Source organism: Hipposideros armiger, unplaced genomic scaffold (genome assembly GCF_001890085.2).
Source record: "Hipposideros armiger isolate ML-2016 unplaced genomic scaffold, ASM189008v1 scaffold_40, whole genome shotgun sequence".
In the NCBI taxonomy this organism is placed as follows: domain Eukaryota; kingdom Metazoa; phylum Chordata; class Mammalia; order Chiroptera; family Hipposideridae; genus Hipposideros; species Hipposideros armiger.
The window spans coordinates 4,905,373-4,931,478 of NW_017731390.1; the positions used below are offsets into that span (position 1 = coordinate 4,905,373).

The 26,106-nt window shown below is 56.7% G+C and overlaps 1 protein-coding gene across 2 annotated transcripts in view; it reads left to right on the forward strand.

The window, feature by feature from the left end:
• Positions 1-2,475: 2,475 nt before the first annotated feature.
• Positions 2,476-26,106, forward strand: part of RARA (retinoic acid receptor alpha) — a 44,636-nt gene continuing 21,005 nt past the window's right edge. Inside the window, exons 1-2 of one of the 2 annotated variants that reach the window (XM_019638781.1) lie at positions 2,476-2,585; positions 23,554-24,096. In XM_019638781.1, the coding sequence (XP_019494326.1) occupies positions 23,919-24,096 (178 nt within the window). In that variant the 5' untranslated portion in view covers positions 2,476-2,585; positions 23,554-23,918. Of the gene's footprint in view, positions 2,586-11,334; positions 11,961-23,553; positions 24,097-26,106 lie in introns of those variants that run through there. The other variant, XM_019638780.1, reaches the window with a different exon arrangement.

Genomic DNA, 26,106 nt, shown 5'->3' on the forward strand with positions numbered 1-26,106 from the left:
AGTTCTGCCTCTAGCTGGCAAGGGATTAAGGAGGAAACTACCTTTGATGTCCCACTTTTTAACTTTTGGGGAAACTTGTAACCTCAGGTTCCTCCTGAAAAGATAAGGCATCCTGTAAGCCATTCTCTTTTAAGCTACACATAGTGGCAGGTCTCCCTCTTCTCAGGAGAGGTGCGTTCTGTAGGGGGAGAAGGCATGCCCCCTGGCCTCCCCTTGATTTTCAACCCCAGCCCCAAGGCACTGGCAATAGAAGCTAATTGGGTGCAAGGGGCCTGGGTAAAGGCTGTCTGAAGACGTGAAAAGGAGGGAGCTAGCTCCTTTTTTAAGAAGCTCTAATTGAGTTCTGAATCAGCCTCGCTCCCTTTGATCCCACCTCTTTTTCCCACACTGCCTGAAAGAGCTAGATCAGCACTTTATAACAAGGGTGCGCCTGCTCCCCACACCCGCCCCCCCCTCCTGACGCTCCGCTGCCGCCATCCACTGCTTGTCTCCTTCAGTTAAGATAATGAAGATGCTGAGAGATAAAATGTGTATTTAATAAGGGTGGGGGTGGGGAGACGGAAAGGGGCAGCCAGGGCCTTCCCTAGTTTGGGGCCTAGCCAAGACTCAAGCTGAAAGCAAAGCTAGAGTAAGACTTGGCCCCAGGGTGTGGGGGTTTCTGGGCCTCAATCCAGCTGACTTCACTGCCTGCTGTTTGCCCTAAATTCCCCCACCTCCACCCTCTCACCCCCACACTCCTTTCTTTCCTCTCTTGCTCCCAATGGGAAAAGGGAGTCTTGCTTCAACTTTATTTTCAGCTGGTAACTTGGCCTTTGGTGTGGTGCCCCCCACCCCAGAGTCAGCTGCAAGGTCGGGCTAGGGCAGGCCCCTCTAGCCTAGGCCTGTAGAAGCTGTGGGTTCACAGTGGGGGGTGAAAAAATCTGGAGTTAATGAAGACCAGCTGCTAGTCTGGGTTCTGCCTACAGTTAGCTGGAGGCCAGCCTTTGGTGGTGGTTAGAGGTACTGGGGTGCATGACCTCCATCCCTGGGCACAAGGATATCTCGTGGCAGCTGAGGCTTGTGCTCTCTGAGCTTGGTTTTACCCTTAGCTTGTGAGAGAGGAGTCTGTTTCCCTCTTCCCTACTCCCCTCCCCAAATAACACTCAGCCTTTATTGAGCTTTATAACTGTAGTGGTGGCCCAGCCGAGATCTGAGGATCTCCAAGCCCTTTTGTAAACACTCATTAACTCCCTGGGAAGAACCAAGAGCCCTGTTTAACAGCTGGGAGAGAACTGAGGCACATCCTGGTGAAAGGCTTGACCTGAGCTCACCCCATGGGCTCCACCCTGGGGCCCTCCATCCCTACTGCCTAACCCCTTTCCCCAATTTTTCCTGCAAGACAGAAAGAGTTAGAGGAACTGCTGCTGCCCTCTCCCCTTCTAGGAAGAGGCCATGCTTTCCCTTCCCTCATTTCCGTCTCTGACTTTCTCTGGCCCTTCACCCCATGACATTTCCCCAGCTCTGCTGCTGGAGATATGTGCAACTCTCCTTGCAAAATGCTCTCAATCCAGCCCTCTGTAGACTTCCCATCTACTTTTCCCTGGTACACCGGGCCCACCAAACCTGAGTTCTCCCTTTTCAGCTACTGATAAGATCAGCTATCCTAAGCTGGGTCTGTAACCTTGAACTTGATCTAATAGTTGAGGTCCTTCTGGCCCGTATATTTATCCTAACTGGTACCTGGGAAAATATTCTCAACTTATTCATTCTGGAAAAGTTGCAGGATCCTGTTAAGGGCTGGGGAGGGGCACTAGTTGACCCGGTGGATCCGCATCCTGTTCTCCCACCAACAATTGCCATTCTTGGTAATGGACGTAGCCCAAAGAACCTCACCTTCACCTGCTCATACTCTAACCTGTATGTATCTGCACACCTCAACACACTCCCAGATACACCTCAGTCTAAGGATGTAAAACTTACCATTTTCCAAATACCATCCAAGTCATACTGTCATATTTACTTGGAGGAAATCAGTTGTCCCTCCGAGCCATTTAGGGGATCGTGGGGAAGGATGGGTAGACTGCTATATCTATGAGGGGGAGGGTAGAAGTGAGGACCCGTCCAAAATGAATGTCCCCTTCCCCAAATTTTCAATAGCTGAGAAGCTGAGCAGGTGTGGTAAGGAAAGCGATCTTAACCCGATCTTCAGCCCCAAAGCCCAAATCCAGTTGCTTAGGGCAGGCAGGAAGAAATGCCTTTTTTTTCTCCTGTCCCATATTCTAACCCCAGCTGAAGTCATCCATGTGCTGTGTATTTGAGACGGGGCTGTTCCTGTCCCCAGCCCATGATTCAGACCTCCGTCTTTCTCCCAGTGAGTTCTTCCTCCCCCATCAGTCCTCAGCGCTGCACCTGCTGACCCTGTCAGAGCCGGTGGAAGAGGGCGGGAGAGCCTACTGTTTGCAGAGAGGGCTTTAGGACCCAACGGACACCCGTGCCTCTTGCAGCAGTCTAACCTAGAAGCAGGGGGAATCCTGAATCGAGCTGAGAGGGCTTCCCCGCTTCTCCTGGGAACCCCATCGCCCCCCTGCCAGCACACACCTGAGCAGGTAAGAGCACGCGCACCCCTTCCCAATTCCCCCTCGGTCGCCTTCCGCTGGGCCTCTCCTAATCTGCCGGTTTCCCTCTCGCCAGTTCAGGCTTTCCCTGTCCCTCCTCCCCCCACTGCTCACTGTAGTCCTGGGAGGTGGGAGCCTGGGAACAGTGGGGTGTCTGAACGCTCAGAGCCCCTGCACCCTCCAGCGTCCTTCCTGCACTTCCCCGGAGGCATTCCCATTCTCTAGCTAAGAATGGAAAGTGGGGGGAAGGACTGCCCAGGCCCCACGCCCTTGCACCCTCCTTTGCAGTATTGCCTAATACCCCTTCCCCCACCTCACCTCTACAGGAGAATTGGCAGTGCTGGGGTAATAGAGAGCCGAGGGAACAGGAGCGGGACTGGAGCCTCCCCGGGGAATTCCTATCTCCTGCTCTGCCTCCCAGCCCCAAGAGCGCAGGACTTTACCCCCCACTTCCTACTCACCTTGGAGGGGAACTAAGGTCCCCTTCCATGCTCATCTTACACTTGGGTGGTCAGAGGCTTTGCTGGAGGGTAGTGGAGGTTGTGAGTGGTTTTTGGTGACCTTTTCCTCTAGGGAAAGTTCTTTCAGCTTAGAGCCCCATCCCTGCCAACACCTCAACACCTATTGCAAAGACACACACACACACACACACCCGCGGGCCCCTGCACCCCTCCTCTGTGTGTGTGTGTGTGTGTGTGTGTGTGTGTGTGTGTGTGTAGACCATGTGGTTGTAAGATCTATAAGCTTTGGGTAGAGATGGCTGCGTGCACTGAAAGGTGGAGATCCCAGATATGGCCCAGGCCAGAACAGGCTCAGCCCAGATGGCTGGGGAAGGGGGTGTGGACCAGATCAGGGAGGCCGCCCAGCCGCTGCGCCAGCATCATGGGCTCCTTGGCTTTCAGAGCCTCTGGCTCCTAGTGTTACCCCGAAGCTTCTTCCCTTCTGCAGGCTCTCTGGGAGAGGACTGGACGGCATCTACTAATTAGAGTGGCTTATTTTTCTCTCCAGTATGGGGCTGACAGGTTATGCTCTCTGAAGATCTAGGGCATCTCATTCTGGTTTGGTGGGTTTGCAGGAGTGTTGTGTGACTTGTCTGAGTAACCGTGTGCGAGTTTGTACATTGTTTCTAGGTGAAGTAGAGTAGGGAAGGGAGAGGGGAAAAAAGACTGCTCACACTTGAGGGAACCCCTCTAGCTCTCTGGGTGCCACCACCCACCCAGAGAGCTAGTAGTGGACAGGTGACATGTCCCCATCTGGTAACTGTCCAGGTGCGGGGTGTGCTCCATATTCCTCCATGGCTCCCTAGCTCCCCTAGGAGTTGGTTTTGGAGGAAAGGGTGGATAATGGAGTGGCTTCAGACTTAGTTCTGCTCTTGACTCAGAAAGAAAAGGAAGAGATTTTGAGTGTGAGCAGTGGAGAGTCAGAGACCTGAATTTGAGACAGCCCAGTCATTTCACGATTGGCATTTATACAGGTCTCTAACCCTCAGTTTCTTCATTTGTAAAAATGGCTATAAGCTCACTTGTCTGATAGAGATATGGCCATAAAGACCCCATAAGACAATTTATTGTGAAGCTCAGTGCAAAAGGTAGTTATGGCTTGAAGGGGAGGGTGGTTCTAGGATGGGACTCTCTTCCTAAATCTAGGTCAGTCTCTGTGCCTTCAGTGTCCTTCCTCCATCCTTGCCTGTCTAGGAGATGGAGGAACCAGGCAGGGCTGTTGCCTCAGGGGCTGCAGAATTCCCTTAATGCTGGTGGTATCTGTCACCAGAGAGCCTATGGTCAGAGAGGACAGATTCTCCACCAGGCTTATTTTTCCCCCCTGGGCTCCACACCTTCTTCGCTGAGCCCTGTCTCCACCATCCTTCTGTCATTCCTGCTCAGCGCCCTTGTCCCTGTTTCTCCCCTGCCCAGTGGCCTCCTTGTCCGGCTCACTGGGCAAGAGCCCTAATCGGATTGGACAGCTGAGATATGTGTGGTGGCTGAGAGCAGGCGGGAGGGAAGCCAGTGGGAGGATGGTATGAGGGCTGCCCCTGGCACTGCCCCGGCCTCCCAGGCACCACCTCAGACTGCTGACTCCTGGCTCGGCTTGGCCCTGGGGAAGGGGTGCCAGAGGAAGCTCAGGAGTGAAGGGGCTGGGGTCTGGAGATCAGGGGAGGGGGCAAACACACTCAGGACCCCAGGACCTCTTTAATACTTGGTGGCCTTACTGTCAGTATCTCTGACTCTGACAGGAAGAGAGGACAGCAGGTGAGAGCCAGGCTGGCCCCACCTTTTCCATGCCCGGGACCCCACTTCTCTCTTTTTGTTCAGAAATGTGTTCACTTACCCATCCAGCCCCTTTGGTCAGCTTCTCATGGGTCACATCTGGGAGCTGCTGGGGGTACCATGTGTCTGCCTCACTCTGGGCTGCTTCTTCCCCTCCAAGGTATTTTTCTCACTCACTCTCTGGGCTGGGTGCCAGGACTCCTGGGTTTCCCGCCTGCCTCATGGTACAGGGCTGCCCTGCAGGCCACCAGAGAGTCACTAAGCTGGTTTCCTTCCTCGCATGTGGGGAGGGCCTTCTCCCAGGGCTGGGAAGTGTCAGGAATCCCACGTGGGATAGGGGTGGGGGCGCTGTAGCCCCTGGCTCCATAGCACCTGGAATCCTCCCTTCCAGCCTCTGACTTAGCTTGGGGGCAGCACATGCCCAGCCTGGTAGGCAAGGCCTGTTCTTACCTCCAGGCTTCCATCTTGACTTGTGGGTAGCCAAGATCTTCTGCTATCCTTTTTAGCTTTTTTTCCCATGGTATCTGGGGGTGGCTGTTGAAACCCCTATGTCTGCACCCCCCCACATTTTGAGGAGCAGGGGATTAGCATAATTGAGGCTGGGGCACTATTTTGTCTTCCCTCCAGCTGGGCCAGGATGAAGGAAACCAGCACAAATTTCCCCATGCCAATTCCCTCTGCCCTGAAAAGACCAGTCAGTGGAGCCAGGCCCTGCCCTCTTGGTGCCCACAGTGTGGTTGGCACTGATTTGTCAGAAATTGGGAAGGTTTCCCTGTGGACCGCTTGCCTCCTCTCTCTTCCTCTCGCGGGGTTGGGACAGCTCTGTGATTGTAGGCACTTATGGGCAGGCCTCCCCCTAGGGAAGGGGTGTGGGATGCCCCCGAGATGGCCAAGTTGGCACTAGTCCCAGGCTGGAGTGCTGGACATGGTTTCGAGCTGGAGTTTGTGGGGGGAGAGCGGGACATGGGCCTCCCTGCCCCCCTCATTTCCTGCTCTTTGGGCAGCTGTGGGCGAGAAAGGCTGCAGGGACTATTTTTAGTTGGTCTGTCCCCTGGCAGGAGGGACGTGCAGAAAAGCACGGGGCAGGCAGAGGGGCTGGCCAAGGTGAGGGTAAGGAGGAAGGCCGAGGCGTAAGGAAGGGCCAGAGGGGCAGCAGATAGAGCAATAAGGCGTGTTGGGCATGGGTAGGTCCTTGTGGAGAGGGTCCTGACCCAGGTGGATGGGCTGGGCTGGGTGGAGGAGTCCTGGGGACACTTCAGGGCTCTCTTTGTCCAACTAGAACTGGACGTTGAACCAGAAGGGGCTTTAGAGGCTATCTGGACAATCCCTCCACCTTACAGAGGGGGAAACTGAGGCCTAGAGATGGGGGTGGTGACTTGCCCTAGGACACTCAACTACTCATTGGCTGCACTGGGGTCCTGACCCAGGCCCCTTGCACTGATTTTCTCTCGTCGTGGTCCCTCACCACACCTGGGTGTGCCTGCCTCCCCTACTGCAGTGAGGAGGACTGAGGCTGGGCACCTGGTCTGTCTCCCTCTCTGCTTGTTTGTGCAGGGTCTCTGCTAAACCCCAACTTGGTTTGTTTATAAGTCTCCACCATGTGGAGAGAGTCTGTGTCCAGGTTGGAAGGAGGTCAGGGTTGGGGTTTGTTTAGGTGGCCTGTGGCCACTGGTGTGAATCAAGGTGCTGGGTAGGTTCCAACAGGCTCCAGGCTGGTGAGCCATAGGGTTTGGCGACAGCTTAGAAAAGGGGTGTCCAGCCTATTTTAGAGACCCAGAGAGGACCAGAGATTTGTCCACAGTGTTGGGATGAGTTAGAGACATACCAAGGACTAGGAGGTGGGTTTGCAGACTCTCCAGCATCCTTTGTGAACCCCCCCATCCTGTCATGCCTGGGTCATGGTGGTTGTTTGCCCACTCCCTCCCCCCAACAAAGGAAGGGAGCAGGCGGAAGAGCAGGGAGATTACCACAGGCTTGGAATCCCAGGTCAAAAGCAAGCCCTCCTTTGAGGCCTGGAGGCAGGGGCAGCTAGTTGAGGTGCTAGAAGGAGAAAGTGCAGTGAATTGTGGTCCCTCAGAATTCAGTCTCCTGCCTCAGCCTCATCCCCAGGGCCACCATAGCTATAGGAGGCGCCATTCCATGGCCTATGATGTGAGTGCCCCCCGCCGCCCACGTTGTTCAGGGCCTTGCCTATGTAGCCAAGTGTGGTGCTTTGGCCCTCCACCTTCTTTCTTTGAATCAGCTTCAGATCCAGCTGGAAGGAGGTATTCCAGAGGGGCCTTAATCCAACACCCTCTCCCCCACCCGGCCTCCTGCCACTCAACATCGCCTATTCCTCTGCCGCCCGCTCCCTGCCCCCCAAGCTGGTCTCCGTGGGCCAGAAATTGTGGCACAGGAGCCCCTCCCCCTCTCTCCACTCAGTTTCTGTCTCTGGGGGGCTGATTTATCATGCGCCCCTCCATCAGGCCTGCTGCAGTGTGAGAAATCAATAGTGCAAATGGATTGAGGTTGCTCAGCCTGTCGACTCCCCTTGGGCCCCACCAACTCTCTTGGGACTTGGGGAGCTACTCTTCTGTCCCCTTCCGGCTCAACATACACAGAGATATACACACCTCGTGGTTGTAGCCAGAGCGCTGAGCACAGGAATTATTCTTCCTGTCCACTTCTGTCTCGGCCTCTCTCATTCTCTCTCTTTCTCTCTTATACTGGGCTGGTCTTAGCATGACAAATTCTCTTCAACATTTCTTTTCTAGCTTGGGTGGAATGGGGGCGGAGGGGCTTAAAGGGCAGTAGGCTGCCAGCCAAAGGTGGGAGGGAAGCAGGTGGGTGAGGGAGACAGTGCTGGGGAAGGGATTGGGTGACAGCCCACCCCATCATCAGCCTCTGGTAACTCAATCCATGCACTCCACCCTCCCTATCCCCCTCCTGCTCAACAACTTCAGCAGCTGCTGGCAGAAGCAGGGCTGGCAGAAGCGTGTATGAGTGCATGTGTGTATGTGGTGGGGTGGGAGGGTGAGAGGGGCTGTGGGGGCAGGAGGTGCTGCCAGGACATGTTAAAGGAGACTCACAGCCTGGGTACAACTTGGGTGGCAGGAGGAGGTAGGGCTGGTGGGAGAGTGAGTGGTGAGTGATGGGCAAGGGGCAGGCTGCAGGGAGGGCAGAACTGTCCAGGGGTCCCAAAAAACTTGTCTGCACTGGAGCAGGGCCTGGTGTGGTGGGGTTGGGCATGGTGAGGGGGCAGGGGCAGGTACAGCCATGTCTTACTCCAGGGGGCCTGTACTTCACCAGGGGGCGCATGTAACCATGAAGGACACGGCCTGCCCCTGTCCCCAATCCCCCGGCTGTGCCTGCTGGGCATCACAGTCTTGGTGACTAAGTCACTTCTGTCCTGGGGCTGGCTAGGTGCCAGGCTCAGCTCTTCTCGGTAGGTGAGTCACTGCCCTGGCATCTCCCCCGGATACAGCTGAGTCACCCGGCTGTGCCTGCTGGGCAGGTGGGCACCATGCTTGGGTGGGGTTCAGGGGCCGTGTGTAGCCCCAGTGTCTTCTCTAATTTCTCTCTACCATATCCTGGCCCCACCCATAGACCTGCACAGCCACACAAGGATGATGTTTCTCGGATGTGCTCTGTTGAGGGGGTAAAGGAAGAGGTGGCAGGATACAGTGTGGAAATCTGTTTGATTTAGAGTAAAGAGGGGGAGTTAAGGACAGAACTGTGGGTTTGAATCTTAACTCTGCCATTGATAAACCGGATGACCTTGGGCAAGACAGTTTCTTTTTTGAGTCTCAGTTTCCTCATCTATACAATGAAAACAAGAGCCCTGCCCCAGATTACCCTTCTGAATTGTGAGACTCAAATGAGGTGGGGTCATTAGGGTGCTTGTGGGAGGAGCTCCTTAGGGGATGAGTGGAGAGGAGAGGAGGAGCCAGTTGAAGCTGGTTCCTGTTCCAGCAGACATCTCCCATCCCACCAACATCCAGATGGTGCTGGAGGGGCAGTGCTGCCCAGCCTCTGTTAGATGACCAATGATGGGATTCCCTAGGAATTTCCCAGAGGCTGTGAGAGGGAGGCCTTGTTTTGCTAGAAGGGTGGGCCCTCCTGGGGTGTCTCAGAGCTATTTTCTATCTCCTTTGACTGCTGGGGACTGTCACTGTCATTTCACCTATCTGGGCTCTCAGGTTTCCTCTAGTTTGGAGCCTGATCCCTGTCTTGGGAAACAAGTGGCTCAGGCTCCTCCCCCAGCCCTTTTTCTGTGTGCAGGAGGGGAAGGGTAGGCTCCAAGAAGGAGTATCTTTCCTAAAGAGTGAGGAGCCCCCTGGGCCTGGGGCTTTTCCCCCTCTGCTAGTCTTCTGCTGGCTCCTGTACTCTTCTCCCCTCCTGTATGAGGGTCCTTGGAGGGTGGGGTGGGAGGGTAGAAGCCTTATGATGGCCCCAGCACAGCTGGAGTGCAGCTGCTGCTATAGATTGGGCTCTTGGCCTCCCATCTGGGACCTTTCCTGCCTCGAGGAGCAGCGGTTCTCAACCTGTGGGTCGCGACCCCTTTGGGAGTCGAACGACCCTTTCACAGGGGTCGCCTAAGACCATCGGAAAACAAAAAGATACTTACATTACGATTCGTAACAGTAGCAATATTACAGTTATAGAGTAGCAATGAAAATAATTTGATGGTTGGGGGTCACCACAACATGAGGAACTGTATTAAGGGGTCGCGCGGCATTAGGAAGGTTGAGAACCGCTGTCCTGGAGTCAAGCGTGGGGAGGGCTATACTGGGCAAACAGTATTGGGTGCCTGGGCAGGGAGGCAGTGCCCCAAAGGTGTGCAGGCTGTGTGCTTGTTCACACAGGTACCAATCTTGTGGGCATGAGAGTGTCTGACCCCCTGTGGAGAGCAGGTTTGTGGGTGCGTGAATTTCCCCCTCATCTGTACATGGCCTACTGCTGTGTCTGTTCAGGAGTGTGCCCCACCCTGGGGTTCATGCCCTTGTTTGTGCTTGTTCTGTGTGCTCATGGATGTGCATACGTGTGTGCTCTGAGTGTGCACATGGGGGTGTAGGCATATGTACTCTGAATGTGCTTGTGGTATGCAGATATGGACGTCCTGGGTGTACATTCATACACCTGACTCTTGGTGTGCATTAGTGTACCTGACCTCATGTGCTGGCAGGTGTATGTGAAGGCCACCCTTGGTGGGAGGCAGTGTACCTGTGTTTATGCACACTTGCATTTTTTGTGTCTACGATCCTTCCCTTCTGACCTCAGTTGGAAGGAAGACTGGTAGAATCTAAGCCAGGGGGAGCCTGTGCAGGCTGGGGGTGGCTGGCTCTGAGTCCCCTCCCATGCTGGTCCCTGCCCCCAACTCCCCGGGCGGTGGCACCCCCTGCTACTGGCTGGGCTCAGGCAGGAAGGCCTGGGGGGCTGGGGGGGAAGGGGTTAAGCTTCCGCGTCCACATCTGGGAGCCATTGGCGCATTCCTGCCGGCTGAGCGCATGTTTGCGGATAGATCTGGACGGGACAGGGCGGGAGGGGCTGGGCGGGTGGTTCGCACCGGCGGACGAAAATCCAGACGCGAGAGGGAGACAGCCGGGCCCAGCGGGCGGGAAGGGGCCTGCGGAAGCGCTGTTGGCACCTTTACCCTGCGCCGGACCTCAGGGCAGAGCGTCCCACAGATCTGGCTTGTCCTACCTTACCAAGGCTGGAGACTAAAGCTGGAGAGAGACAATCGGATACCTCAGTTCTAGACCAGTGCGACAGTGGACAAAACCCGGTGTCCGCTCCCGGCCTCCGGTTCCTTGTCTGTAGAGCGGGAGCCTCTGACCAGTGGGTTTGAGAGCTCTGCCAGCCGGGTCAGGCTGAGTCCCTTTACTGGGCTGGAGGCCTGGGAGTGTGGCACTTCCCCTTCCAGTGGGAAGTCCAGTGGGGGCACTTGTGGCCACTTCTCTGACTGGGAAGCGGGGGAGGGTGTTCCTTAGTGATTCCGTTTTCTGCCCATCCCCCAGTGGACTGCTAGAGGTGGGGACATGACCCTCCCAAACGGAGCAGCAGGCTGGGAGGGGGCACGTGGCAGTGTTGGGGACTGGGGTCTCTGCAGATGGAGAGTGATTCAGATCTTGCCCCGCTTTCCTGGCTCCTCCAGCCTGGGCCAGGAGAGAGCATCTTGAGTCTCAGAGTCCTCTAGCATGGAGGGGTGCTCCTGGATGTTCCCCTATTTACCCCTTGAAAGATTCAAGAGCTGCTACCCTTTTGGGGGAAGGCTACTAAGGGGTGGGCTGCTGAGGGGTTGGGTTGGGCCAGAGTTCCTCCAACCCACTCGAGCTGGAGAGATGTTTGGGGGAAAAGGAGAGGAGTGTGCCGGAGGAAGGTCTACCTGCTCTTGCACTTATTTTGCAGATGAGAAAATTAAGATTCAGATAAAGAAAGCTACTTGTTTAAGGTCACACAGCTCTCAGCTCCAACTGGTTGGTCCCTGGAGGAGGATTTAATTATGGGAGTCAAGGGCTTGACAGCTAGGGCCGGAGACACTGAATTCACTTCCATATTACGTTGCCACCTCTCTTTCCAGGTTTAGGTGTGGGTGGGTGTATTTGGGGGAAGGGAGTGTGATATCACACCAGTGCAGCCCTTTGTCCACCGAGTCCTCTTTCATTCTTTCTGCAGAACTTCAGCTCCTCCTCGCTCTACAGCTCTCCTTTTGGGGCAGAGGGAGGGATTCTCTTAGATTCCCACGGTCCAGCCTTCTGCCAGGCGCGGCTCCTTTAAAACTCGCCCTGCCCCGGGTCTATTAAGGGAGGGCGTGATCCTATGGGCCCGCCTCTGGCTTGTGATTGGCCGGTGAGTGGATGGGGGCGGACCTGAGGGAGAGGGCCTCCCACCCTGCTCTGTACCCTCCGCCCCCCCAAGTCTGGGGCTCCGGGTAAAGTTTCAGCCTCCGCACGTGACTCGCCATGGCCGCTGCCTTCGCCCCGCGCCCCTGAGCCGCGGCCCCCGGACGGCTTCTCTCCCGGGATCCCGCACCCCTGACGCTGAGCAACACCAAAGCGCAGAGTCAGGGCAGACGCTGTGCCTGTGGGCGCCGGGATGGATTGCGTCCCCCCACTGTGAGGTAACCTCTCCCCCGGGGATTTTGGAGAGCCCCGGGCTCTCACAGGCAACGGGGCTCCTCGGTCTGCTCCTGATTGGAGCTGCGGGCGGGGACTGGGTGCCGGGCGGGTTCCGAGGGGAACCCGGGGTTTCCTGGGCTTCCCAACCCGTCGCTGCCGTGCCCAGGGCGGGGGAGCCCCGTCTGTGCGTCTGTCTGCGCCTGTGTCTTCGCGCGCAGCCGTGAGGCGTCTGGGTCGGTCTGCCGCGCGTGTCCCCGGCGCCGGAGCTGTGGCAGAACCGCCGCTGGGAACTCTTGCTTTCTCTCTCTTTTCTCTTCTAAAACAAGCAAAACAAAAAGACTTTCAAACCTGTTTGGGGAGAGATCGGATACCCAACGGACTCGCCCCCTCCTCCCTCCCCTACTGTTATCTGAGCCGCCCTGTGGTTTGGGGAGAATCAGTCCGGGGGCCCACCCCCACCAGAGGCAGCCGGCTGGGGGGGCGGGGCCCGCTCAGCTGGTGTACCCCGTGGAGTGAGAGGAGCCGTCAGAATTGGGTATGGGAGCTGGGGCAATCGGGGAAGGGATGTCTCCGGGTCTGGTGCTACCACGGGGTTGTGGAAGCTTTTGGGGGTGAGAGGAGGATGGAATAGGCTGGTCGTCTTTGCTTTGCTGAGGGTGTCTGGGACCTGGTGCCACCCACGAGGCGGGGAAGCTGCTAGCCAGATGTGTATGTGGGAGGGGGACGCTGGAAAATCAGCTTGGCTATGCCCCCTCTTCTCGCTGGGCACTGCCCTATTGTCAGGCTCTTCCGTGAGAAGGGGGACAGGCCCCCAGAGTGCTAGGCTGGGGATGTGACCGACTCATATGGAAATCAGACCAAAAACAGCCCCTGCCCCAGCCTTGAAGACGCTCCTTTACCGTCTATTCGATCTTGGATACTGTGCCCAATGTGCTGGTGTGGAGGGCTGCCCTCACCTCCACCTGGTGTGAGCTCCCTCTTCTGTAACTAGATTGCCTTCTGCCTGCGGGATGTGTGTGTGTGTGTGTGTGTGTGTGTGTGTGTGTGTGTGTGTGTGTGTGTTCTCCAAGGGCCTTGTTCCTAAGAACACTTCCCCACTCATCCACCCCCAGCTGCAAACCCCAACCCTCACTTCTGCTGCTGACCACCACCCCCTCTTCCAGTTTCCTGGCTAGGAGATTCGGGGATGTCTCTTGTCCCCTTCCCTGGCTGCAGTGGTCATAGGGCAAGGTTGTTCTGGGGAAGTGGTTCAGTAAGAACACCAGGTCTTGCTAGGAAACGGGCTCAAGCTCCAAACTCTTCCAGGGCCTTGTGCTTGATGGGGAGGGCCGGGGAAGCCCCAGGTTGAAGTGGGGGTGGCTTGGAGCATTGGGGCTTCCCCTGTGGGGGGTGGAGATGAGTCTGGGGGAGGGAACAAGAGAAAGAGTATTTGGAGTTGGAAAGAAGGGGGTGGTGGTTGTGGAGTCAGGGAGTTTGTAGCTGTGAAAGATTTTGGTGCACTGGGAGGGGCTAGAACATGAGTTCTGCCTGGGAATCTGGGCCATGTGGGTCCTGAGACAGTGTGGTCACCAAGGTTAGACTTGAGTAGGCCCCTTGGGAGCTGAGGATCTTGGATTCAGCTCAATTCAGGATCATCAGGGGTTTTTGAAGGTGTGAGTGAGCATGCATGAAGTGGTCATGGTAGGAGTTTCCCTACCAGACTGGTGAGGACAGTGCAGAGGTATTGGCAGTGTGAGAAGACCCTGGGCTTGGAATGGCTTAATCCTGGCCACCTCCTCCTATAGCCCCTAAATCTCTGTCCTTCAGTTTTACCCTGAATGTCCCTACTACCACTCTGGGACACCTCTCTGGTCCCCCTCCTACTCCCAACCATGTGGCAGCCTGGCAGGAAGCTAGCTGTGGGCAGCACCATCCTGATCACCCCCTTGCCTCCCCCGCTGGGCACAGTCACCCACATGTGCCGTGACGTGGTTCCTGCCACCCTGTCTAGTGTGGGGGAGAGGATGTTGTCTGAGTGGCCTTTCAGGTCTGTTTGGGGGATATTGACCCAGACCCCAGTTAGTTTTCCTTCCCTTAAATCATTTGGTCTTGGAAGTTGGCTGTGCTGTCTGGGACCTTTCTCCCCAGGCCACTGTTGTTCACACTCTAGGGCAGCGGTTCTCAACCTTCCTAATGTTGCGACCCCTTAATACAGTTCCTCATGTTGTGGTGACCCCCAACCATAAAATTATTTTCGTTGCTATTCTATAACTGTAATATTGCTACTGTTATGAATCGTAATGTAAGTATCTTTTTGTTTTCCGGTGGTCTTAGGCAACCCCTGTGAACCGCTACTCTAGGGTCTTAGGTGGGGTGGTCCTCGTAGCTGTGTGACATGAGACTGGGGCCTACCCCCAAAACATAAACCTCAGTGCCCAGTTCCCTGTCCTCTGGGCAACATGAGCAGGGTAGGACCTAGGCTGGGCTGGAGGAATGGGCCTCTGTGGGATCTATTTGTGAGTACTGTCTGGGGTCTGGGATGAGGGGCATCTGGGGAAGGTAATCCTATCCCCATGACAAATAAACGGGGTTATGTCCACTTGCCCAGCAGCCCACACCCCTTTCTGGTGGTGGTGGTTTTGGGAGTGTGGGAAGTTGGCAGGGCCCCTGGCAAGATGACCAGAGTTGTCTTGACTTACTGGGTTTTGGGAAAGGAGTGTGGCAATTGATACCCCAGCTCCCAGGGCTTTGGCTGTACATCCTCTCTGCTGCCTGCTGTCTTTCCTCCCTCCATTCCCCTCTCCACCCTCTGGCTGCTGTCTGGAGCCCACACGGTTTGTGGGGGAATGTGGGATGGGGGCAAGGGCCTGGATCTCTGTGTGTGTCCAGGGAGTGTTCTGGGGATTGGCAGAATTGGCTGAGGGTGTGTGGGTGTCCCCGCAGGGTGGGTGGTGTATGGAGACCAGGCCCCGAGTGTGAGAATGTGTCAGCATCGGTGTGTCTGTCCCCAGTCTGGCTCTGGTGTGGGTGTCTCTTGCTCTGTCTGGATCTTGCCTCCCGCTCCAGTCCCCCCCCCCCCCCCCCAGCTGGGACCGCCTGCTTGCTCTCCCTCTCTTTGCAACTGGAGCCTCCCTTGCCTGTTCCTGGAATTTGGAGAGGAGGAGGAGGAAGAGGCAGGCAGACAGACCTCCCACACTCTAGCCCGCCCGCCTGGCATCATGGGGAAATGAAATAGGCGCTGTGGAACTAAGGTTTCCTTGGCTTCCCCAGGCTCTCAAACACACATCACAGAGTTGAGGGAGGCAGGTCTTACCGAAGGAGCATAGGCTGCCCCCAACCCACCACCTGGCAGCGATGCCTCCTTTCACCCAGAATCCTGCCCCCCAGGGCCCCTGCTGGGACCTCCAGGAACCACTGTTAGTCTGGGGGTGGGTGGGGGGATTAGGCTGCTGCCAGCCTGGCCAACACCTGTTGCCAACCCCCAGCCCTGTAACTGGAGCTGGCCTGGGAGGGGGCTGCAAAATGACAGGTGGAATTTCTGCATTTCCCGCCCCCCCATATGCTTTTCCCTTCCCAGAACAAGGAAAGCCTGACCCGCAAGTGTCAACCTAATCTCATGGATGATGTTCCTATCCTGCCTGTGGGGGCAGGGCCTGGGAGATGGGCAAGGGGATGAGTTTATTGCTATTTGCCCAATGACCCCCAACCCCTGCACTGCCTGCAGAGCTGAGCTGCCCTTGTTCAAGTTTTCTGAGCTCTGCTGCTCTGCCAGGGCTGGGAGGTGAGGTGTGTGTGTGTGTGTGTGTGTGTGTGTGTGTGTGTGTGTGTGTATGGATGGGGGTGGTTCTCTGTTAATGTTTTAATTGCATAAAAACTGGGAGCTCAGCTCCGGGCCAGTGGGGAGTCTGGGTCTGGCTGGCCGCCCGGTTTGGGCTAAATATAGTCTGGGACATCTGCAGAGAAGGGGAGGGGGGTAGAGGGAGGTTCCATTCCCCCCACCTCTGGCCAAGGTGCCCTCGTCTGGGCGGGCACCTTGGAGCAGGGAGGGGGATTCCTCAGCACAAAAGGCAGGGGAGAGGTGGCTGGGCACAGTTGGGACCTTGCCTGCCTGGAGGCCAGTAGATGCCTGAGATGAACCCGGAGGCTCAGGACAGTACCAGAGTGAGACCCGTGGGGCTGGATCCAATGGCTCTGCTCCCCTCCCCCCAGAGCTACCTGAGGTCAGGCAGTCTCTGTGTGTCACTGTGCCCAGCTGTGTGTCACCGTGACCCACTCATTGTATGCCTGTGTATACACACCTACCTTGGAGTGGCTCCCTCTTGGCCCCTCCCCTGGAGCCTCTGTTCCCTGGGTCCTACTGCAGGTCCCAGCCCTCCGTCCTTCTGTCCCTTGCCCCACAGTGAAACCTTCAGCCCAGGAATCGAGACTTGAGAAGGGGAAGCTGCGGTGGGGAGTTCTCTGATCTTCAGTCACGGCAGGAAGTGGAGGGGAGGAGGACGAGGGGGGAACCGTGAGTGGCAGGCAAGGAGGGAGGGCCTGTCAGCCCTTTGACCAACCTTACACACTGCAGTGGGGGGTGGCCACCTTCCCAGTCACCCCCCTTCCCTCTATCTCCAAGTGGGGGAAAATTAGGGGACAGCTGATTTCCCAGGGGCTGCTAACAATCTTTGCCCCCCCCCACACTGAAAAAAATGTCTTCCTGTCACGTGGCTATCACTTCCTGTCCCACTGTGGTTCCCGGGATGTTTGTTGTTGGTTGCTATGGAGATGGCCGCCGTGGGCACTACCCTGGTTCTTGTGGGGAACGAGATGCCCCACCCCCTAGGCCCACAGTTGGGGAGGAGGAATTGGGGGGCCTGCCTAGGGGGCCGTTTCAGGCTGAGTGTGTGTGGTCTCTGATGCCCCAGATCCCCCAGGGCCCCCAGACTTCTGTCTGTGGGAAGGAGTCACAGCCACCTACTCAGACGAGTGTTGGGGAGACTGTGACCGCATCTGGCTGTGCTTGACTGTGGCTGACTGTGCGAGTCTGACTGTGCAGACCCTGCCCCCTCTAGCCTGGGTCCCTCTGCCTGGTAAAGATGCCAGTTCATGTCTTCTTTTACTTTTGAAGCCTTCTTCCATCCTGTGTTCTCATGGAAACTACCTTCCCAGGGAGTTGCTGTGGCTTCTTGGGGTCCAGGCTGGAGTGGGGAGGAGCTCTGGGCAGGAACCCTGGTTGTGTGTATTTTTGGGGGTGGGCGAGGCGGTGCCCTACACTCACAGCCTGTACCAGCTTCTCCCTGATCCTGCCAGCCCTGTGCTTAAGGGCAGGCCATAGGACTTTGTGACCCATTCTCCCCACCCCCTTGTGGGCTTCCCTGTTTGCTGGCGGTGGAGAAGGGAAGAGATTCCCCCTATTTCTAGCCTCAACTGAGTAGGCGGGTGTGGAGTAGGAAGTTCCTGGGGGGGGTCCATGGAAGGGGGGGTTATGGGGTGGTGCAGAGTCTGACTCAGGCCTGGTCTGGGGTCAGAGCCAAAAGGATATCCTGAGGCGGGGGTGGGGGTGGGGGGGCGTTCCCAGCTTCCCTGCAGCCTGGGTCCCCAAGGAGGGATGCTGGCTGAGGGGGCTGATAGGACCGTGACCTGCTATCTGCCCTAGGATTGAATTGGGGAGTCTCAGGGTTGAGGCAGAGTTGAGGGGATGGGGGGAGGTATTGCTGTAGCCTTACACGCAAGCGCACCTTGTGTTCTCTGTCCATCCAACCCCCCTCCCCATTGTGAGAGAGTTGTGCTTCTTACACAGTGGAGGTTGGGAGACAGTGGTGAGGGGGCCGCTGCCAAGGTAAGGGTGGGGAAAGCCCCATGCCAGGATAGATGTGAGGACGGTGGTTTCCAAGCTGGGGGGGGGGTCCCTTTTTGTTTGTGCCCCTTTGGTTCCCCCCACCCGGACAGAGCTGCCTTTGTTTGGTCCACACACTCCTGTGGTCTGGCTGTGGCCTGGGCAGGCTCATCTCTTCCTCTTCCTGTTTTCTTCCTTCCCCAAGGCTGCTCCCTCTCCTTGAGGCCTGGGCTGCCCCCTGCCCTTTCACCTACTCTCTGCTCCGAGATTGGGAGACTTCAGCTCTGGTTCTGGGGAGGGGCCTTCAGCCACCCTGGGCTTCGGAGGTCCTGAGCACAGCTCCCTGAGCACAACTCCCGCAGGACTCTGGGTGCGGTCCCTTGGGGTGGGGTGCAGGAGTTGGGGGCACTGCCTTGCCCGGCAGAGACTTCCATTTCCTCCTCCCAGAACCTGGCCTGTCCTAGACTTGAGCTTGTCCAATTGCCCTTTCTTCCCGGTATTCAGTCACTGCTGAGACTATGGCATGTGGAGGTCAGGCAGCCCTGGGTGGCTGGGGCGGAACCTTGGATCAGGTGTGACACAGGGTTCAGGAGACAGCAGACCCACTCTGCTGGGACTAGGCACTGCGTCTTGAGACGGTGGAGTGGTGGGAGCATCCAGAGGAAGACGCTGGACTTCAGCCCTCCCCTAGCCCCTCTGAGGATGTGTGCTCAGGGCCTGCACATGCTTGAGGCAGGTTTTCAAACAAGTCCTAGCCCCAGCAAGGCAGGCCTGGGGTTCTGCAGGGCTGGTGAGGAAGAGGCAACCTCTACCTGTCCCAGCCTCTCCCGGGTGATCTTTCTCATGCCCTCCTGGGGTGGGCTGGCCTTGCAGAATTCCTGCAGCCCAGGCCCGGTGAGCAGAAGGTAAACAGAGGACCAGAGTGGCCTGATTGTGGGCTTGCTGGGGAGGAGAGAGGGATGAGAGCCTTAACCAGAGAGACCCCTGGAAAAAGGGAGTAGTGGGCATCGCTGCTCCTCAACGCCTGCCCGAGCATCTGAGGAGCATGGGGGAAGAGAGGTTGTGGCTTTGTGTGTGTGTGTGAGTATATTTTCCTGGAAAGTTTATAAATAGTTCCAGCCCACTGTTCTGGTTTGAAATCTGCCCTATCCCTCCCTGCCCTGCTCCTGGCAGGGTAGGGGGTCTAAAGGGGCCAGGTCTTTGTTTCTGCCAGGGCTGGAGTCCCCATCGCCATCCCCATCCCCCACAAGTTGAGCTTGAGTTTGGGTATCATTTGCATATGATTCATTGATTGTCTAGAATGCTTAGGAAACCCCCTGTCTCCCCTTCTTTTAAGCTCCCCAATCCTGGTTTCCTTCTCTCAGCCCCTTGGGACTGACTGCCTGACTTCTATTTCTTGGCAGCCATTGTTGTGGGGGAACCAGGGGAGCAGAGAGGAGAGAGTGATTGAAGAGGGGCTGGGTCAGCTGGGTTTGGGGATCCCTGGCTCCTCCCCTGAGGATAGGGGAGGAAATGGTCAATTTCTCTTCCCCTCCTCTCCTCCCCATATCCAAAGGTTTCCCTTTTTTGGTTTGTGAAATGAAAGAAGGGAATTTGGGAAAGGGTTGTGGTTGGGCCTCCACCCACACCCCCCGAGTATCCCTCTCCCCACATCCCTCTCCTCAGTCTGGGGGAAGCAGACCCTGGAAAATGGGTAATTCTCCCTCCCAGCCCTGTCAACAGATGCTAGCCCTGGTTGAGGAGAGGGAAGGGAGAGCAGACACCCTGCCCAGGGAGGCTCTGGGTGGTGTTGAGAGGCATGTGGAGGGCGGGACCTGGTTGCCCAGCACCTCCTGTGTGCCAGGCGCAGTTCTAGGTGCTTTCCAGGACTTTTATCTCTGAAATCACACAACCAAGTTGTTGAGGTAGGCAGTTCACAGGCAAGTAAACAGATGCTTAGAGAGGTTAAGTGACTTGCCTAAGGTCACCCAGAGTGGCAGAGCTGAGATTTGACCCTTCAAACCTCTGGTTCTTTCTATCATCTTCATGGCTCAGCCAGCTCCTGGCTTTTCCTCTAGGCGTGTGACTGTGGGGAATATAACAAATGGGTGGCTGGGGACACCTGACCTTGGGAAGGGATTCTGGCACCTTTTCAGGGTGTGGGAGGCCCCAGCGGTCAGGGGTGTGTGGCTGGTGGCAGGCACTCTAGCCCCCACCCTTTTTCTGCTGTGCTGAGGCTAGGCTCAGTGTATTGGAGGTGTGGACCTGTGGTTTTTCTCTCCCTCAAGGGAGGGTGCCCGTGGGCAGTGGAGGTGGAGGGCATAGGGTGGAGATTGGATGTGGGTAGTTTGTTTTCCCTTTCTTTGGTGCTGGTTTCGATTCTCTGACGGTATCTCCTCCACCCCTGGGTGCAGGGGGCCAGGGCCCAGGATATCCTTGAGGGTCATGGCTCCAGAGGGACCTTCTGGGACACAGTCTGTGCTTTTTGCCTCCGTCTCCATCATGCCTGCCCTTGCCCATCCCTGTTCCCTGGCCAGCCTGGCCCTTGGCCCATATCTGTGACCTTTACCCCCTCCTGCTGCTGAAGGCCCTCCCCAGGGGGCTGAGTAACGTTGCACCAAAGTTTGCAGGCTGAGCTGGGTTAGGCCAAGTGAGGCTCAGATGGGGTGGGAGGGCCTTCCAGCCTCTCCCTGGGGTGTGTATCTGGGGGGAGGGCTTGGGAGGGGTTTGATGTTTGTTCCAATTTCAGACTTCTTAGGGGCAGAGTTGAGGCACTAAAGTGGTTGTAGTTACCTCTCCTCTGGGGCAACAGTGGGCTCCAGGGGGTCTGGACTAGACTGAGTGAATGTACCCCAACCCCCAGAAGCCGGGTCAGGATGACTGGGGTCTGGAGTGCATGACTTTCTGAGTCTCGCCTCAGGGAGGCAGGCCCCTGTATGGATGTGAATTATCTAGTGTATTTCTCAGAGGGTACACCTCTGTGTGTTTGTGGACCTGGGTGCGTGTAGGTGGCTGGGCCCCCAGGGAAGCATGTACAGAGGCCAGCCTGGCTGTGTGACAGTGACGGATGTACAGCTTGAGAAACTGTGGGGCTGTGGTTGTGTGTCTGCGGGGTGCTGTGTCCTGGGGCTGGGCACGCAAGCCCTGAACTGTGTTCTTTGTGTGGTAGAGCCCAGGTGTGGAGAGATGATTATCTCCAGGTTCCCTCTTCTCCTGTGCGTGCCCGCACACACACAGACTAGGTGTGCAAGCGTGCTCTTGCCCACCTGTACACTTTCCACAGACCTGTGTGCATGAGTTTCTGCGTGAGAGTGTGTGTGTGTGTGTGTGTGTGGTGTACGTGTGTATGAGGGTCTGTCAATGCTGATGAACTCAGCCAACCCCCCTCCCCTTGCCTTGCCTGGCTCTCCCTGCTTGAGTTCCGTTGTGTGTTGTGTGGGGCCCCACAGGGGTGTGGGGGGCCCAGGGCGGCAGCTGGCCCGATGGGTGGGGCCCCTGTTTCTCTGACGTCATCCCTCTCAGCCTGGGAGGGAATCTGCAGGGGCCTGGGGAGGGAAGGGGCACCTCATTCAGGAGTAAGGAGAGAGGTCTGATGGTTGTCATATTTAGTAACAGTAAAAACCATGGTCATTAACAAGGTCCAGGTTTCACTCCTCGGGGAGCTGCTGCCGCCCCCTGCCCCCCAGCAAGTACCTGTCCCCACCTCCCTCTCCCTCAGCCCTGCGAAGGCTGGCTGACTGGCCCAGAAGTCCTGGCCTCGTCCACAGTGGCCTTGGCAGCAACTCCCCCTCCCCAGGCATGGTCCTTGGCCAAATGCTGGCCATGTGCTTGTCCGCTGGACTCCAGGTCTGAGTGGAGCCTGGAGCTTGGAACCTAGTATGGCTTGAGCTTGGGGGGAAGGGGTTGGAAAGGGAGGCAGTCCTTATTTTGGGTCTCTGTGGCCCTGTTTCTTTTCCCTTCCTCCCTTCTCTCTTTGTCTCTCTCGTCTTTTTAACAGCTTTATTGAATTAATTCATATATCATAAAATTCATCCATCAACGTGTACAATTGAATGGTTTTAGTATATTCACAGAGTTGTGTAACTTAACCACCACACTCAATTTTAGAAAATTTTCATCACTCCAAAAAGAGCCCGCATACCCATCAGCAGTCACTTCCCATTCCCCTCAAACCCACTCCCCAGCCCCTGGTAACCATAATCTACTTTTCTGTCTTTACAGATTGCCTATTCTGCATGTTTCATATACATGGAATCACACAGTGTGTGGTCTTTTAGAACTAGTATGTATTCAGGGTTTATCCACGTTGTAGTATACATCAGTACTTTGTTCCTTTTTATGGCAGAGTAATAGTCCATTGTATGGACGGACAACATTTTACTTATTCATTCACCAGTTGATGGACATTTGGGTCCACTTTTGGGCTAGTGTGAATAATGCTTGTATGCACATCCACATATAAGTTTTTGTGTGGACTTCTGTTTTCATATCTCTTGGGTAGATACCTAGGAGTGAAATGCTGGGTCATTATATGGTAATCCTGTGTAAAACCTTTAGCCAGACTGTTTTCAAAAGCAGCTGTTCTAGTTTACATGCCCACCAGCAATGTATGAGGGTTCCAATTTTTCCACATCCTTGCCAGCACTTGTTATTATCAGTCTTTTTGATTATAGTCATCTTAGTGGATGTGAAGTGGTATCTCATTGTGGTTTCGATTGGCCATGTTTCTTTTTGTCTGTCTCTTTTCTTTTGTATATATCCGTGTGTGTGTGTGTGTGTGTGTGTGTGTGTATTCATACATGTATTTATCTGTATGTATATTGATCCTCCCATGGCCCAAATGGATTTGAAGCATCCTCTTGTGGATCTGTTTCTCTTTTTCCATCCTTCTCTTTGTTGTCCATCTCACTGTGTTGTGGAGTCTCTGGGTTCATCCCTCTGTCTCTCTCTACCCCATGGTGTTATCTGTGTATGTCCTCTGGTCCCAGCTGTTCAAACAGGGTGTGGATCTGTATACACACTGGTAGGGGGTATCTGTCCTTTCATCTCCAGCCCAGCTCCCACTCCCTCGAGGGATGTCGCATCTGCAGAGAGAGCATGTGGGTGAACTCTGAGATCAGTCTCTCTCCCACCTCTCCATTGCCTGGGGGTAGGGAGTGTCCACCCTGGGCAGTCCCTGCCCTCCTGACACACTGCCCACCCCCAGCCCATCATGCTGTTACATACTGGGGGTGATGCCCAGGAGTCTTCAGTTCCCATTTCCCTATTTCATGTATGTAAACAGGCCTCCTCCCTGGGCTTGTGGGACAAACCCAACTGGGGTGCTGGGGCTTGGATTTGGGGGGGGGGGAAGTGGTGTAAGACGGGCCCCCTGGCTTAGGAGTCATTTTTCTGAGAAGTGCCAATGCTTTAGGGAAGCGGCTTTTCCTCCCCCTCCCTACCCCTCTGCAGTACACGTTCTCTGCATTTTGACCTCAGGTAACCTGCACTGGGGGAAGGAGAGCCAGCTGCCTGCCTCTGCTGCAGGGAACCTTTGGGGTGACACTGTGGACCCTTTCCCCTCAGGATTGTGGGTGAGAGGCCCTCCTCCGCTCTGGGCTCTGTCCCCATCTCCCCAGCCTGGCTGTGCTGTCCTGCCACCCCCAGCAGTGTCTGGGCCCTGGTCCCAGGCTGTCTCTGCCAGCCAGGCATGGTGCCAACTGTCTGCTCAGCTGGGTGCCACGGGAAAATCTCCGGCTGCCCAGGTTGGGGAGCTCCACGGGGAATGCCCGCGTGCCCGCTCCTCAATGCCCACTCACCTGTCTTTCCTCTTTCTGCAGCATCACAGGATATGGCCCCCCCAGCCGCCTAGCCGGGGCCCATCTAGGAGAGGCATCCTTTTTGACGTCCTGAAGGCCTGCTCTGGACCTTCCCAGGAAAGCACCAGCTCACAGAACTGCTTGACCAAAGGACCGGCTCTTGGGACGTCCCCCAACCTACCCGGCCCCCAGCTAGAGTGGGGGCTCCAGGAGGCTGAGATTAGTGTACTAGCCTTGGACAGCAGCTCGAGGACGGAAGAGGGGGTGGGCTGACCACCTAAACCCCCTCTGGGCCCAGGCCCCATGCCCCGAGGAGGGGTAGCCTGAAGCCCACCAGAGCCCCCTGCCAGACTGTTTGCCTGCCCTTCTGACTGTGGCTGCTTGGCATGGCCAGCAACAGCAGCTCCTGTCCAACGCCTGGGGGAGGGCACCTCAATGGGTACCCGGTGCCCCCCTACGCCTTCTTCTTCCCCCCTATGCTGGGTGGACTCTCCCCACCAGGCGCTCTGACTACCCTCCAGCACCAGCTTCCAGTTAGCGGCTACAGCACGCCCTCCCCAGCCAGTAAGTGGGGTGGTGGGCGGCTCGGTGGGGTGGGGGGCTGTGGAGCGCAGCAGGCCCAGGGCTTGGCCTCTGGGTGCATCTGTTGCGCTGCAGTGGCAAGGTCTTCTCAGGACATGCCATCCGTTTGGGGGGCCCAAGGATGAAAGGCTTGTAGGCTGATCACGTGGTGGTGGTGTTTGATGTTGGGGGCAGCAGAGGGAGAGATGAAACAATGCTGTTCTGTGGTAGGTACCCCTGGAGCCCTCTCCTGTGCCCTGCTGTTGAGGGCCTTATAAATAGCTCAAGGACTGGACACAGAGGCTGGAGGCGGGTAAACAAACCTCTCGACATTTGGTGGAAATGCAGCTCTACTGAGAGCAGCACCCACCTACGCCCCACCCCATCCAGTGCCTCTGAGCAAAAGGGCTTGAAGGAGTAGAGGGGCGGGCAGGCTGCTGGAACCCCCTCCCATTACCAGCTCCACCCCGTGTGGAGGGTGTGAGGGAGGGACCCACGAGCAGCCTGGTGGGCAGGGTGAGTGTCCCAGGAGGGGCGCTGGGCCTGGACTCTGGCTGTGGACACATGCACGCTCTTGGCAGGGCCTGTGTTTTCTCTCCGCCTCTGCCCTTTACCACCGGGGTTGCCTGTTAGCTGGGAGGGGGTCTCAGTACCCTTCCCTGGCTGGCCGAGCCAGGTAGTGGGAGGTGGCGGTGGCTATGGCCAGCTGGCAGAGTCTAGGCCTTGGGCCTGCCAGGCCGCTTACAGTAACTCTGGCCCCCAGGGCCCAGCTGGGCTCCAGGCCAGGGCTGGGGGGGAGGAGGGAGCCGGGGCCTGGCCTGGGGCTGGAGGGGGGGCGGTGGAAGCAGCAGAATAGGCCATGGACTGGTAGGCTGGCCGGTCAGCTGCTGACCTGGGAAGTGTGTCCCACCTCTCCTGGCGGGCAGGGACTGAACACCCTGCCCCGGGCACCCACTGCCCCTCCTACCACCACTGGCAAGCTGCCTGGCACCACTGCCCTGTGTGCCTGGCTGGGCTGGGTCAGTGCCCCCTTTTCAGGGTGGGGGCAGCACACTCTTCCCAGAGCCAGGGAGTCTCTTTGTCCCTGGGGCAGGCCCTGGCTGGGCGCCTCACTGCCCGCACTGGCCGTCTGCCCACCGCCACCGCTGCTTCCTGGATTGCTTGCTCTGGCTCTGCCATGGCCCCCTTCCTCCCAGCCCCAACTCAGCCCTTGGGAGCAGGGGCTCTGTGTCTGCACTTCTTTAGGCCCCTTCCCTTTAATCTCTGGGACAAGGGGGCAATCAGATACTGCCTCAGTTTCCACTGCCACCCCTTCTCACATCTCCGTTTTCTATTTTCTCTCTCTCTTCTGTCCTCCTCACATAGGATGTGAGGCGGTGGCATAGTGACTTGGAATCGAGAACCCGATTCTGGCCTGGCCTTCCAGCCTGTGCCAGGCGATGGAGAGGCTGGGGAGTAGGTGGGAGTGATCATGGTTCCTAGTGTCTGTGTCGGCTAGTTGCTGCGTCTACAGGGACTGTGGTTCATTATTTTCAAGTGGGTAACTGGAGTGTCTGCTTCCTGCCAGAGTGGGGTTTTTAGGACGGGAGAAGTTGAGGGCCATAACCATTGCCGGTGGACAACTTGTCCTTCCCCGGGTTATGGGAGCAGAGCCCCAGACACTCTGCTCACCTGGACTCAGAGGGTGAGAGGGCGCCTGGCTCTGGTCCTTGCTCTGTTCTCTGCCAGAAAAGCGAAGGCTTTGCTGTCCTCTGAATGTTGCAAGCTTCTTCCTCTTTCTTAGAGTTGGGTGGGGAGAGCTTCCGGGTTCCCCACTTCCCACCCTGGTAACCTTTTCCCCCAGGGTGGAGTGCCCACATTTCGGGCAAGTGGAGGCTTCTCTGGCTTTCCCCACCCAGGTTAGGCAATGCCCCTTCCTGCCCCCTCCCACTGTGAGCCTGTGGGTTTCCCTGCTCCTACCCCCTTCCTAGTAAACAAACAGCTTCCCTTCCTACCCAGACCCACAGCTCCTGA